Genomic DNA, 14,150 nt, shown 5'->3' on the forward strand with positions numbered 1-14,150 from the left:
AATTCTCACTCCTCAGTGGGATGCCTTCATCAAACCTCTCCCCTCGAGGCTAGATAACACCATGTCTTTAAATTTTATTTTCTCTTTTTTCCTTGAAATATACTTATTGTCTATCTGGAAAAGGAAGTGTCTTGAATACATCCTTTTAGCTTCAAATTGCACAGATAAAACAGTGTTGCGGTTTGGTTTGTTGCTCTGTTTTGTGGTGCTAAATACTGGCTCTGGTTGCCCCTAGGGATGAGGAGGTTCTCACACAGACACAAGTGATAACCTTCCTCCTCCATGTTTTCCTTGATTAGTGAGTAAAGATGCCTACAGCCTATAGATGGGAGAAGGAAGACAGGCAGGATTTTGGTTCCTGAGCTGGGTGTCTGAAGTACGGACCATGATGAGAAAAGAAGGTGGACTGAGGAGAAGAAACCACGGGGAAGGGAAGTCACGAAAACATGGCCATGAGGAATGGCCAGTTGGCATTAAGAGCTGTCCAGATAGAATATGGCAAGTTATAAATTGGGGTTACTGATGAGAATGTAGATTCTAATAGCTTAGAGAGAGACCTAGCTTTAAAAGCTTATTATAAATATAAAGTTTAGATGCCTTTTATCTGGGAACTAAATGACCAAAGGCAGGGTAGAAACTATAGATTGAGATTAAATATCACTACAACAGAGAGTATCTGATAAAACAGCCAGTCTTGTTTCTTAAGCAGTTCCAGAGTTTACATGCACCATTTATATAAGTGAAATAAGCAATCATTGATTTTCTTATGAACATAAAACTTGAGTTTCATTTACTTAAATGGTATCTTCTGCAGCTACTTTGGCCCTATTTGAACCAAAAAAAAATTAAATTGCCTAAAATTTTCTATCTCATTCTCATATCACAAGTATTTATGAAAGCCATCAACTACTATGGCTAACTTGGTTGTTGTTGGGCTTTTTTTGTGGCCCTAATTGATACAAATAAATTAACTTTAGTTTTACCCATTTTTATAATACATCACTGTCTATTTACTCAGTACATATTTCTTCCTAAATATAATCCTGATTTTGTTCATAGAAACAATGAACAATTTAAAACCATAATATCTTAAGTCTGTCTTGAACTCAAACTATATTAAAACAGATATAAAATAATCAATGTATAAACATACTATAAGATAGAAAATAACCCCAAGTGACTGGAATCATGTGCTGTGTCCATATTAGTTCCGACCAGTGTTTTTAGGATTATCATTATTCTGGAGTTGAAGTAGGGTCTTAGACAGAAAAAATCTGTGATTTTATTCTAAAATTCATAAGGTGGAACAAATTATCTGAAATAACGACAGCAGAGATAGGGCATGGGGGGTAGGGAAGGATCTATTCTTTTTTTTTTTTTTTTTTTTTTTTTTTTGAGACAGGGTTTGTCTGTGTAGTTCTGGCTGTCCTGGAACTCACTTTGTAGACCAGGCTTGGCCTCGAACTCAGAAAACCGCCTGCCTTTGCCTCCCAAGTGCTGGGATTAAAGGCATGCGCCACCACCGCCCGGCCGGGAAGGATCTATTCTTATCTTCATAACCATAGGCTAGTGTAGTTCTTAGCCTTGGTCAGAGACGATTCTGTTTTGCAAAGGATGGTAGTTAATACAGAGGTTTTACACTGGCTTGAAGTACAGAGAATAAGACACTGGAGGGTTTGTGGCCCTAACCAGGACAATTATATCAACCTCCCCATTCAAAGAAGGGAGGAAAGTAAACTACATTAGAGCCATTTTGGGGAAGAGTACTATGTAACACTGTCTTCTGGAAATTACCTGACTGATGCACTTATGAATTCTCCATCACTGTGGTAACCTCCATAAGACCTACACAAGACTAGTTCATCAACATTGTATGGTGAAGGTGGTAAGAACTCATGAGACCCTACCCTTCTCTGAAGAACTAGTGACAGTTTATGGCTGCTGGCCTGGAGGAGGGCATGCCACTTCTTCTCAATGTGCAGCCACAGATACATTGTCCAGGCTTCAATAAATCTCTCATACTCATGCAGGCAACTGTATTGAAACTCTGTGGGTCACACAGACAATGCACACATGAGAATAGGAGGGAACCTTTCCTGGAAGCAGTATTTCATCAAAGGAAGAGAGCATCAGACAAAGTAACTGGTGAATAGAACAGAAATTCATTTATACTTGAATAAAACTTTCAAAGAGTGAAAAATAAATTGTAAGAGAGAAGAGAGACTATTTGAAAAAGGAAACAAATATGGCATTAGTGACAACACAAGAAGAAAGAGAGCCAGGTGGATATGATCAGCTTATAACTGATGCACGTCCAAGTACTTAATATATGTAGTAATAAGGATGGGTAAGATATATGAACGGATTCTTCATCAAAGAGGTGCAGATGTGAAGCAATCACACAGTCATTACTGTTAGGAATATGCAGAGAATGGCAATAATGAAACAACAAAGCACACCACCTATTAACAGTGAGGCACTGGTACACCTAAGTCTGTCATTTGTTTTGTCACAGACAGGGGAAGGTCTTTATTGGCCTGGGGATGTAGAACAATGTGACCTTCTGTGGCTATGATCCCTTGTAGGCAGCCATCATGGAGGATGCCTATCTATAACTTGCTCAACTCCTTTTGGGGGTAAGAAGTCAAGCCATGCTTTTTCCTAGTTCCATAATGAAGACCTTGGTTACCTAACCAGAATATGACAAATAAATTCATCGAGGACCCACTAACTGGTATAATTTATCATGTCATTTTTCCTTCAATAGCAACAGCATGTATTATTATAAACTAGACATAATTAACCTGTGCTAGAAACAATGAAGAGGATGCATCAATGAATACATTGCCGCTGCTGCCCAGTCATGGCCTGTCTTTGCTTCTTGTCCTGGGCACAGAGGCAGAAACTGGATTAAAGAAGGACAGAGATATTTTGTGCGTGTTATTTTTCAGTTTCAAAAAGATGAGTGCATTCTAAAACAACAAAAATGAAAGGTCTCTCGCGAGTTGATTTAGACAGATGAAATTTAACAGAATCCACATTTCATTTTGGAGCAAATGATATAAATCCAATATCTAAGACTGTCATCACCAAGTCCTGGCTATTTCAATAAAATTGGATGTTAAACTTTGCTTTCAAAGTGGAGAAAATTCCTGTGATTATGATTACACTAGCTGTTCTTCCACTGCTTTCTGAATCCATGTACAGTGCTGGCCCTTTGAAAATATGCTCAAATGTATATTTTGTTTGTTTGAATTAAAACAAAGCCTGAAATTATTTTTAAATCAATTTAACAGTATGGTTATTTATTGAAAATATTACAATGATTAATTACACAACATATTAGGCTCTATATGACAATGTTGTCCACCCAGAGTCAGCTGCTTGCCTAGGCCATACTATTGTAGAGGAATTTTAATCCAGCAACATGGCTGCTCTGATCACATGCAAAGACCTCTTCAGCCTATGTGATCTGGCTGGAATAAAGATATATACCACACACATTTAATCTCAATCCGTGGAGGCGAAGTTAATTTATTTTGTAGAAGGAAGCAGACATGTTTGAAAGTGACATCTAAGGAAGAGGCAGACAAGGTGACAAATCCGAGCAAGATTTGACAGAATGAGTCAGTGATAGGATACGCCCAACTCTCACAAGAACAGCATAGGAAGGAGAAGCTATTTAAGAGCAGAGAGGGGGAGGGGGAGGGGAAGGAGAGGGACAGGGAGAGAAGGAGAGAGAAAGCTGAATGAGTTGGGTGTCAGAGCAGTGAGTGCGGCACAGTGGTGTTGTGATCCTTTCTATGTTCATGAAGTTCAGTGTAGGTCAGCAGAGACTGTTGATGCCAGAGAATAAGGAGGAGACAGAGGATTAGAACAGACTGCTAGAGTTAGTCTGAGGCCAAGCAGAGCAATTCAGTGAGAAGCTGAGAGAAGCCAGATTGAATCAGTTAGCTTGGAGAGGAATTTGAACAACAGCAGCTGAGTGGAACAGCTCAGAAAGAGCTAGAACGGGTGAGCTTATCCAGCAGTAAGCCTCCAAGACTACAATTACATCTGGGAAATAAAAGTTACTTTTACATAATATAGTCTTTCTATCATCAAATCTTTTTTTGTTTGTTTGTCTTTTTTTCGAGACAGGGTTTCTCTGTGTAGCCCTGGCTGTCCTGGAACTCACTCTGTAGTTCAGGCTGGCCTGGAACTCAGAAATCTGCCTGCTTCTGCCACCCACTGCCTGGCTCTACCATCAAATCTTCAAACTAAGCTTACAGAGCCTCTGAAAGCCCTAGGAAAGTCTGGTTTGATACCCAAGAAAGGGAACAGAAGAAAGGGTGGCCGGAAAAGACAACTATACAAGCGCAATTTCATTGGGAAATTAAGATGGTACAAAGTTTTTGAAACAGAACATTTTGTTTCCATGGCATAATCAATTCTACAAGACCATCTTATTTTAATACTTAAGATGTATCTGAAACCAACATTTACTATTTCCACATTGTGTTTATATTGATAAAACAAGCACAGTTAGTGGCATTTTTCACATATCGCACCTGACCTCTTTTACTTTAACAAATATTATAGACAAGTGTAAATAGGGAGAAAAGGAAATTTATCAAATAAAAGCTTAATTCCAAGACTATGTCCAAAATATGTGTCTAAGAGATGCATAAAGTTCCAGTATCTTGGTAATTGTGAATCTCACTTTTAAAAACATGTTCTGAATCTGCTGCACTGAAAAGGAAAATAGACTCTGACCCAAATGCCTCCTCATCGTTATAGAACAAAGGGAACGGTATGTAGTGCACAAGGAACACCAAAGCCGTAAACTCAGCCTGACAACTTGTGATGGCTTATGCCTGCAAGACCAAGGCAGTAGGACCACAAGTTCAAGACCAGCCTGGGATATTCACCTACACAGTGAAATGCTGCTTCAAAAAATCTTCATGATAATCCTAAAACTAAAAATTTCTGGAATCTTCCACTTTTTCCTGTACTCAAGCAAAGCACGTGGCAAATTACTTGCATTTAATATTTATGTGTAATATAATATAATATTCATGTGATATTTAATATAAAAGGCTCAATGGAAACTGCATTGCCAAGAAGTAGATGATACAATTGTGATTTTTTTCTTACACATCAATGTAAGGAAAGCCTTATTTTTCAAAAATTTCAGGAGAAATGCACCCTGTAATAAATGGGCTATATTTTTTGCCATATTTGACTAGTTGGCTATTTACAGGCTACCACACACATTTATAATTGTTTCCTTAGAAAAATCCTGGTCTTGCCTCCAGGTATTCCCTTCACACTCAGTAAAGAGTTGGACATCAACTCAGATGAAAAATGTCCATATGCCATTTCTACTTCCAGAAATAGTTATTTGCATATGGCATCCACAAACAAAGTCTGCATGTTGAGCCACTGCCAAATAAGAGAACCTTAAACTGAAAGGTGTCACCCTAACTCTGAGCTGTCATGCTACTAGTCTACATGCAGTGATTGCTTTCCATTGCCCCTCTCAGTGCCATGTCTTAACCTTGGCAGCAATTCTGAATCAGGAGCAGGCACGATTCTTCTTGCCATCTGCACACTGGTCTGGAGTGGTGGAAAGGCTTCCCTGAGCCCCCTCAGGGAGGGGTCTGGTCTTAACTTGTATTCTTTCAAATCTACTAGTGAGGATATCTTTTCTGTCAGTTTTCATAAATAATTTCATACCAACATTTTATTTTCTAGTTAAAAAATTATGTGTATGGGCATTTGCCTGTATGTCTGTGTGTCTGTCTGTGTACTACATGCACACAGTACTTACAGAAGTTACAAGAGGGCACTGGATCCCCGGGGATTGAAGTATTGGACAATTTAAGGTGCCGTGCAGGTGCTGGGACTTATCTTGGGTCCTCATCTGATGAGCCAAATTGCTAGCCCTATATATCAATATTTCTAAAACTAAAAACTTATTATATAGAACTTTCAAAATATAGTTGTACCCAAAAACATCATTCAACAAGGTAATCAAGTTATCTGAGAATATAATCCATTCACAAATAAATAGACAGATTCAATAATATGATTAAAAAATCAAATCTTTATAGAAATGACAAAAATCATCTAAAGTGTGTATCACTATGAAATTATTTCAGCTTAAGTAATTTTTGATTCCTGCATTTTTAAATCCTGAGATTCTGAATCATTCTATGCCTTGATCATGAAACACTTTTGAATGTTTCCCCATGTCAGTCATGTCTGCTTCATGCCTGGCTTGAGAAATAGTCTCTGCTATCACAAACCCAAATTCCAGTAGTTACCATTCCATCTACCCCTTAGGACAATTTTATGTGCATGTCATTGCACTCTGTTCATAAACACCCCATTCCTCCTACATTCCTCTACATTCCTCCTACATTCCTCTTCTCCCTCTCACCGGTTCCTTTTCTCCTACAGACACTCCTGCTTTGCTTTCATATCTCATGTGTGTGTATGTTGTGTGATTCTCTATTCCACATATAACAAGCCTCTGAAATATCTGTTCCTGTTCAGGACCCTTACTCTGCCCACCCTTTTCTTTTTAGAGACATTCTCCCTCTTCATAATGTCCTTTGTACTTTTATGCTAAATATCTTTATCTCTATGTCTGTTTGTCTGTCTATCTGCATATATGTATTTTAAATCTAGATTATTACCTTTCTTATTTAAAAAGATAAGGTCTCTACCACAGTCCAAGAGGATTAGATGGAATTATGATTGTAAAACAAGTTGTATTACTATGTAGTAATTCAATAAAACAAGAGAGCTCTAGAACTAGAAGAGACACTTTTCCATTGCTCTTCAACCAGTTTATAGACAAGGGGTAAACAGTGTGGAGACTAAAGATGACCAGAACCTAAGTCTGTTTAAAAAAGGTGTTAATGGAGTGCATGCACACCCCTCCATCTGCTGAAAGGATCCAATGGGTCCTTAAGTGAGCTGCTCAGCGAACAATTACAGGCTTATTGTCAATAATCTGCATATGAGAAAATATCCACTTCTTCAGTGGTTTTAATCATTCAGTTACTTTTGAACATAGTAGTCAACCATGGACCTACTAGGGCAGACACCAAGACAAAACAAAATAAGGATCCTAAAATCTGTTCTTTAACTTTCCAAATTCTTGGATATCAGAGGCAAGGATGCATATCCCTCTACTCTAGGCCCATCATTATTGCTGCTCTCTTTAATGATGCTGGAAATCAATGTTGCATGCAGTATCAGTTTCTAGTTAAGGAATGTATTCATGTACACTGAAAGTCATGACTTTATGGGATTCCTAGAGTATTCATTTAGAACCTCAGTTTCCTTCTTTGAAACAAAGAAAATAGTAGTATAAACAACATATCAATAACACCAACAGTGGCTCAACAACATTTTTACTATGTCTTCCCACAACTAAGCCTTATGTTAAAAAATAATTTAATATCAGAAAAGTTGCTAAGTCAGTATAGATAAGTTTTGTATACACTTGACATAGTTTTCAAAAGCAAAGCAAAGCAAAACAAAAACAGTATATATTACTATGGGATATTTATCAAAGGCAAGAAGTTTAAAATAGTCCATATGTGTGTGTGTGTGTGTGTGTGTGTGTGTGTGTGTGTGTGTGTATGTGTGTATATATATATATATATAATATTATAACAGATGCTACTAGATTTCAGCTGTTTTTCAATTAGTATCATTACTGATTCAAGCTAATGTGATTCAACACACTGCATTACATTTACCATTCATGTCTTTTATTCTCCTCTGACCTTTTATCAGTACTGTTTTGTCACAGTTTGAGTGTCCTGAAAAGTCCTGGCCAGTCATTCTGTACATGGTCCCAATGTGGATTTGCCCTACAACCCTCTCACACATGGATGGGGCTTAGGCTGTGGCTTGTGGGAGAATGACAAGGATATTGAGCATGGTCTAATTTAAACATCCTCTGATTGGGACATAGAAGATGTACTGACACCACAGTAGCCAGCCATGTAGCCATTTGAGAGTGTGTTTTCCAGGATATTCTTCTTGACTTAGAGATGAGACTTTTTTCATCACTCTTTTAAGTAAACTTATTTTTTATATTTTAATACAATTGATTTTATTTAACGTAATTTCTATTTTGTATGGGGATCCCTTTGATACCATAGGTTGGGGGTATGTGTGCACATATGTGCATGTGTGAGCATGCATGTGTGCACATACATGGAGGTTACTGTACATACATTAAAGTACATTCTACATATGTAATGTTATTTGGATTTTATCAAATGCATAATTCATTATTCCAGGCCGTTGTACCATACAGAACTGCTTCAACACTCTCAAAGTATCTCAGGTACTTCTTTAGAGCCAGCCACTTCCCAATTAGTCAAGTCTCCAGCAAGCACTCAGGTTTGTATTCTTACAGTTCCCCCTCCCTCCATGAGTAGCATCATACAGTCCTTCAGCCTTTGGCATAGAAGTTTTAACCACATATTTGTATGAACTAATAGCTTGTTTTATTTTTTAATCACAAAATAGTATTTCATGGCATGGATGTATGTACTAGGGTTTATCATCCTACCTATATGATGACATAGAGTTTTTGTCAGAATTTGAAACGCATAAGCCTTGGGTATATGCCTACAAGTCCAGTATGGAACTCATATGACATATATACATTTAATATAGAAGAGACCAGCAAGTTATTCAAAGGTTGCTTCTAAATTTTCCATTACCTCTATCAATGAATCACTTTCTGTCCTGGAGAGTTGCTAGAGTTTGCTATGGTCACCTTTTCTGTATTTTAGCAGATGTCCAGTGGTATCTTGTGGTAGAAACCCATTCTGCAAATGTGTTGCTTGTTTTTGAAGTTCAAATATTGCACACAATTTTAAATAAAATTTTATGTATAAAAACAAGGTTTTCTTGGGTATATTCTTGATATTTTAGACAATATACTTCATATCATATAAGGTCTTTGTCTTTGAACTGTTTAGAAAAATAGATAGGTATATAGATAATATCAGCATTGTCCTCTACTAGAGCAATTGTCACCCTCTATTTGCCTGTGTTATGTGAGCTCAGAATACTACCCCTCTGAAGATCTCATGTCTAAAGCAGAGATGAGGAATAGATCTTAGAGAATGAAGAAAGAAAGAAAGAAAGAAAGAAAGAAAGAAAGAAAGAAAGAAAGAAAGAAAGAAAGGAAGGAAGGAAGAAAGAAAGAGAAAGAAGGAAGGAAGGAAGGAAGGAAGGAAGGAAGAGAAAGAAGGAAGGAAGGAAGGAAGGAGGAAAGAAGGAGCCATATTTGAAGGCAGAGTGACAGTAGAAAGGTTATCATAAACAGAAGATGGACCTTGGAGCAGTGGTGAGTTCACCAAGGATGCCATTAAATTTAGTATGTGTCCACGTAAACAAGGTGAGAGTCAAAATGCCCTGCAGCCCTCCCATCCCATGATCTGATTCTGCAAGTTTACGGGGGACACAGTAACCAGCATTTTACACTAATATTGAGGTGCTGGTGATGTTGCTGTTCATACTAAGATGAAGAATTAGATTTTTACTTCAATAAATGGAGAGACACTGAGTGATTTTAAGGCTAGAATGGTGAAATGTTTCAGATGTTTCAATAGATCACAGTGTCTGGAATATAAAGGCTGAAGTAAAGGGACAATGGGGGCACATTAAAAAGTAGAATCAGATTCTTACAGAAGCATGTGTGATACCTTGCATCAGGTTATTGGAGATGTCAAGAATCGGGAAAATCCTAGAGGAAGCTGACAGAACTTGAGGATTGGTGGAATATTGGAATGATGGAAGGAGAAACAAGAGGGGTCTCTAGGTCATTGATTGACAACGCCTGTATGGAATACTACTTCATGATGGTGTGAGTCCCGTGTTCTGCTTGCATGGAGTTACATCATGCAAATCTGAAGCTCCAAGGAAAGAAAATAACTTTGAAAGCCACTGACACAAATATGTTACTTTCAAACCTAAGTAGGTCATTAATATAGACTAGTGGTTTTCAAACATGGATTGATGACTTTGTATGGGCTTCTAGGGTGGGCATCTCACAATCTTGAGACATTTCTGGTTATCAGGTTTCGGTATTTATTGAGTAGGGGACAGAGAAAATGAATAAATGAATAGACCAACACCCAACACTAAGTATTTTGCTCAAAATAATATACTAATAAAGTTGAGAAATTCATGGAAAAACTATCATGTTTTGGAAGTGTGCAAGTGCTATCTCAGATTACAGAACAAAATAGATCCCTTACATGTTCAACTTAAAATTTGATTAAATATATTGTTTGATCACATAAAAATGAGATAAAATGTTTAAAGAACTGCATACAAAATTAAGTTAGTTTTAGTGAGGAGATAAGACTCATTATTATAATTATAGTTTGTGAGAACGACTCTGATTTATAAAGATCAGATGTGTTCTCTGTGGATCTTTTGTTACATTATGGTGTAGGCACCTTTACCACAGGGATAAATGCATGGACACAAGATTACACGAATTAAGAGTTATTCTGTCCAGTGCATGTACTAAAGTCAGAGAAGAAGTAATCTCTATATGTAAAAACTCTAACAGTGTAAGAAAGCTGGAAGAGCAATTGAGGTGAATAAAAACATGATTCTGAGAGGGGAAACTCTCCAATACACAGAATGCTGTAAATGTTCTTCCATATCTATTCTTGCAAAATCCATCTATAAATTCCAAAAATAAGTAAGAGTTCTAAATATTTACTCTCTTGAAAATATCTGCGACAGCTGCTTTCGGATCTGGGCACTATGCATTCATAGAGCAGTCAATAGCTCCACTCCTCAGAAGAGATCCACTTCACAAGTAACACAGCAAATCACCTTCCATGCTGAGCTGGGGTGATCGCTAGAGTACTTAGCCCTATAGTGACATGTGGAATACACAGGAATTATAAATATATATTCTAGGTAGTGAGTATAGGAAGATATACTGACCCGGTGGTAAAAGGTGTGTGAGCAAGCCCACTTCAGTGGGAGAGCAGAGGGAGGGAGGGAGACACGCCCTTTGGAGGTATCTGAATTCGGTTAACTGTAGCAGACAGAAACAGCAGGTGGCCTTGTGTGCTAGAAACGGCCAACAACCCTTAAGCAGAAATGTTAAATGAGGCTGACATTTCACCAGGATGGACAAGTGGGCTGGTGTGAGTGATATTCAGCAGCCAGAGGAGAAAGCTGGAGCTGGTGATTCTGAGCTCATGTGTACTTCTCATGCATTGAAAGCCTAGTATACTATTTTCCAATTTATACTTAGGCTTAGTAGATTATAGCCGTTAGGAAGATTTATGAAAAATGACACATAAATACTCTTTCATAAATTGCCCCATTTATTAAGTTATTTTGTGTGTGTGCGTGTGTGTGTGTGTACATGGGGAAACTGAATGCAATGGCATGCCTGTGGGGTTTGGTCGGTGACTAGCCACGCTTCATGTGGAGATCCAACACATGGATTATAGGAACTGAGCTCAGGTCATGGAGCTTGGCTTCAGTTGCTTCCATCCATGGGGACATCTTGCTGGCTAAATTTAAATACTTTATGAGTACAAGTTTCACCTAAGAGATACTGGTTTCTTTTCCTCTGATTCATGCTAATGCCATGATACCCTTGGAAACCCAGTGTAAAGTCCAACTCACCCTGCCTAGCTCCTTGTCTTCCAGGGCCAAGACCCCCGTGCTTTCTGTGAAGAGCTTCACTTTGACCACAGGCCGAGGGTGGGTAGTGCTGAAATCTCCTTGGGTTCCCCATCTGCGAGGAAGCAAGAAAGGTTTTCGTTAAAACAGAACAGTAACCAACTCCACCACTCTAGAAAAGGTGCATTAAGCAATGGACAATCTTTTACAACTGGATGAGATTTTCATCTTTGCTTTTGTTTCTGACAGATGGCACCACCAAGAAGGAAAATAACAGTAAGCTTTATAGCTTGTAATAGTTATTCAGCTGCTCAAAAAATTAGCATACTGATCTACAAAATATGGAATGCTATATGAATTCAGGTGAGAAATGACATTATAAATGTATCACATGAAATCTACTATTCAGTTCATTAACAGGAAACATGCAATAGCATTTTTACAAATGGGAACCTGCTAAGGATGGCTAGGTAAGCGATAGCACTGCACAAAGCTCTTCTCACAGTGCTGTGCAACTCAACGCTCCCTCCTTTTGGAAAGTCTTCACTAAACACTGCCTGTCTTTATATGTTGAAAAGGAAGGGCAAATATCGTAGCCTATTTATTTTGTTTGTTTGTTTGCTTGTTTTTTGTTTTGTTTTTTGTTTTGAGACAGGGTTTCTCTGTGCAGCCCTGGCTATCCTGGAACTCACTCTGTAGACCAGGTTAGCCTCAAACTCAGAAATCCGCCTGCCTCTGCCTCCCAAGTACTGGGATTAAAGGCATGCACCGCCACCACCCAGCTATCTGAGCTTATTTCTTTATGTGACTTTTTATAGCCTCCTTCAAAAAGAAGGAAATATTCTTCATAAAAATTTTGAACAATCTGTTGTTAATTTCCCAATACATTTTCTTAGGGATGAAAATAATTCTGTTGACATCTGGCTTTTCAAATCATCGTAACAAAATAATGTGTTTTCTTGACTCATCTTTTAATTAATAGCATCTTGTCTTTATCATATACCAATTCATTTGAGCTTACTGACAAACTCAACTGGTGCACATCTGATATTAAAAAAAAATCTTGTCAAAATTTCTTGAAAATTTGAGAGTGCAGGTATAGAGACTTGGCAAAGCAGGAACAAAACACTGAAGAAAATGCCAAGAAAGGGAGAAAAATTAAGAGGGTTAGCAAAATACAGAGTCAGGTTAAAAATAAAACACTAAACAATGCCAATTTTTTTGTTTACATTAAAAAACAACCAATTTATCACTTTCGTGCAGCTGACTGTATTTTACTTTATAAATCTCATTGAGAAAGTTTGTTAACTCTCAAAAACAAGTCTGTTAAAAACTGAATAAAAGTTGTGTGTCTGTATTCTACCATAGCACTGAAAATATTGCAAAACCTGTCCAAAAGCAAAGGTTATCACAGTGACTGAAGAAATCAGCATCTCTATAAAACCCATTCTCTTGAGACTAAAGTCAGAGGTCAGAGGCCAGAGGCCAGAAAGAAATATTCAATTAAGGTGGAAAAGTAGTCTAATTTCTATCTCAGACTTCTAGGAAAAGAACACCAAGTTTCTTTTTATCTTTGTATTTTTTTTTTCCATTTCGCTGAAATAAGTTGATCTGTGGTCAAGCAAAGGCAAATAAAATAAAATAAAATAAAATAAAGTGAGGGAAAAGGGATTCTCAGTATACTGTGCAGAAGAGAAAGTCTTGAGTCTTGAATTTTGCTGGACAGCCTGGTTGGAAAGTCTGGAAAAGATTCCTATAACATAATGTTCTTAATTTCTTTATCAGACAGTTACAATTTCAAGGCCTCCCTTGGACACATTTTACTATAACTAGGATCAGAAATTTCCAATAGTCTTATAGGCAACTCGTATTTTTTCCATAAAATTGACCCATCTTCTGAACAAACTCTTGTTTGTAAAACTTCTTTAGATTTCTGTGTTTTATGTGGAGAAGCTGCTGAAACTAAACTGGAAAAGAACCCCTGGGAGGTAGGTATCTTAAAGAAGTTGAGCTTGGAACACCTGCAATATGAGACTGGAGAAAAGAATGGTGGGAGTTAAAAGGTTGAGCAGGAATAGGGTGGTGGGACAGAGGAGAGGAGGGAACAATGAGAGAAGGTAAAGCAAAGGAGCTATAGGAAACCACACTGAAACCTACTCCTGTGGATGCCCATTGAACCATGTAAGTCAGAACTATAACTAACCTTCATAGCTGGGTAATGCTGCTCCTCGTATCAGGCATGGGGCACCTACATATAAACTGTCAGTCAGGGAAGCCCAGAAGTTCCCAGAATAATCCATGTTATTGCCTTTTCTCTTTGTTGCTTACCAGAACTAGACAGACAAGACTCTATTGCCAAAGACACTATACGTCTTACTTGAAAGATATAGATAAGCCAAGCTAAAACTCTCTCAAAGCTTTTCCTAGGTTCTCCCTCTCCCTCTCCCTCTCCCTCTCCCTCTCTCTCTCTC

General features: G+C 37.9%; 1 protein-coding gene across 24 annotated transcripts in view; it reads right to left on the minus strand.

Annotated features, from left to right (window-relative positions):
- Cadps2 (calcium dependent secretion activator 2) overlaps nucleotides 1–14,150 on the minus strand; it is a 529,581-nt gene that overhangs the window by 225,908 nt on the left and 289,523 nt on the right. For all 24 annotated transcript variants that reach the window (XM_031381287.1, XM_031381283.1, XM_031381275.1 and 21 more), the window contains one exon: nucleotides 11,683–11,794. In XM_031381287.1, coding sequence (XP_031237147.1) covers nucleotides 11,683–11,794 — 112 coding nt within the window. The remainder of the gene's footprint in view (nucleotides 1–11,682; nucleotides 11,795–14,150) is intronic.

The sequence above is a fragment of the Mastomys coucha genome, unplaced genomic scaffold, assembly GCF_008632895.1.
Source record: "Mastomys coucha isolate ucsf_1 unplaced genomic scaffold, UCSF_Mcou_1 pScaffold20, whole genome shotgun sequence".
Lineage (NCBI taxonomy): Eukaryota > Metazoa > Chordata > Mammalia > Rodentia > Muridae > Mastomys > Mastomys coucha.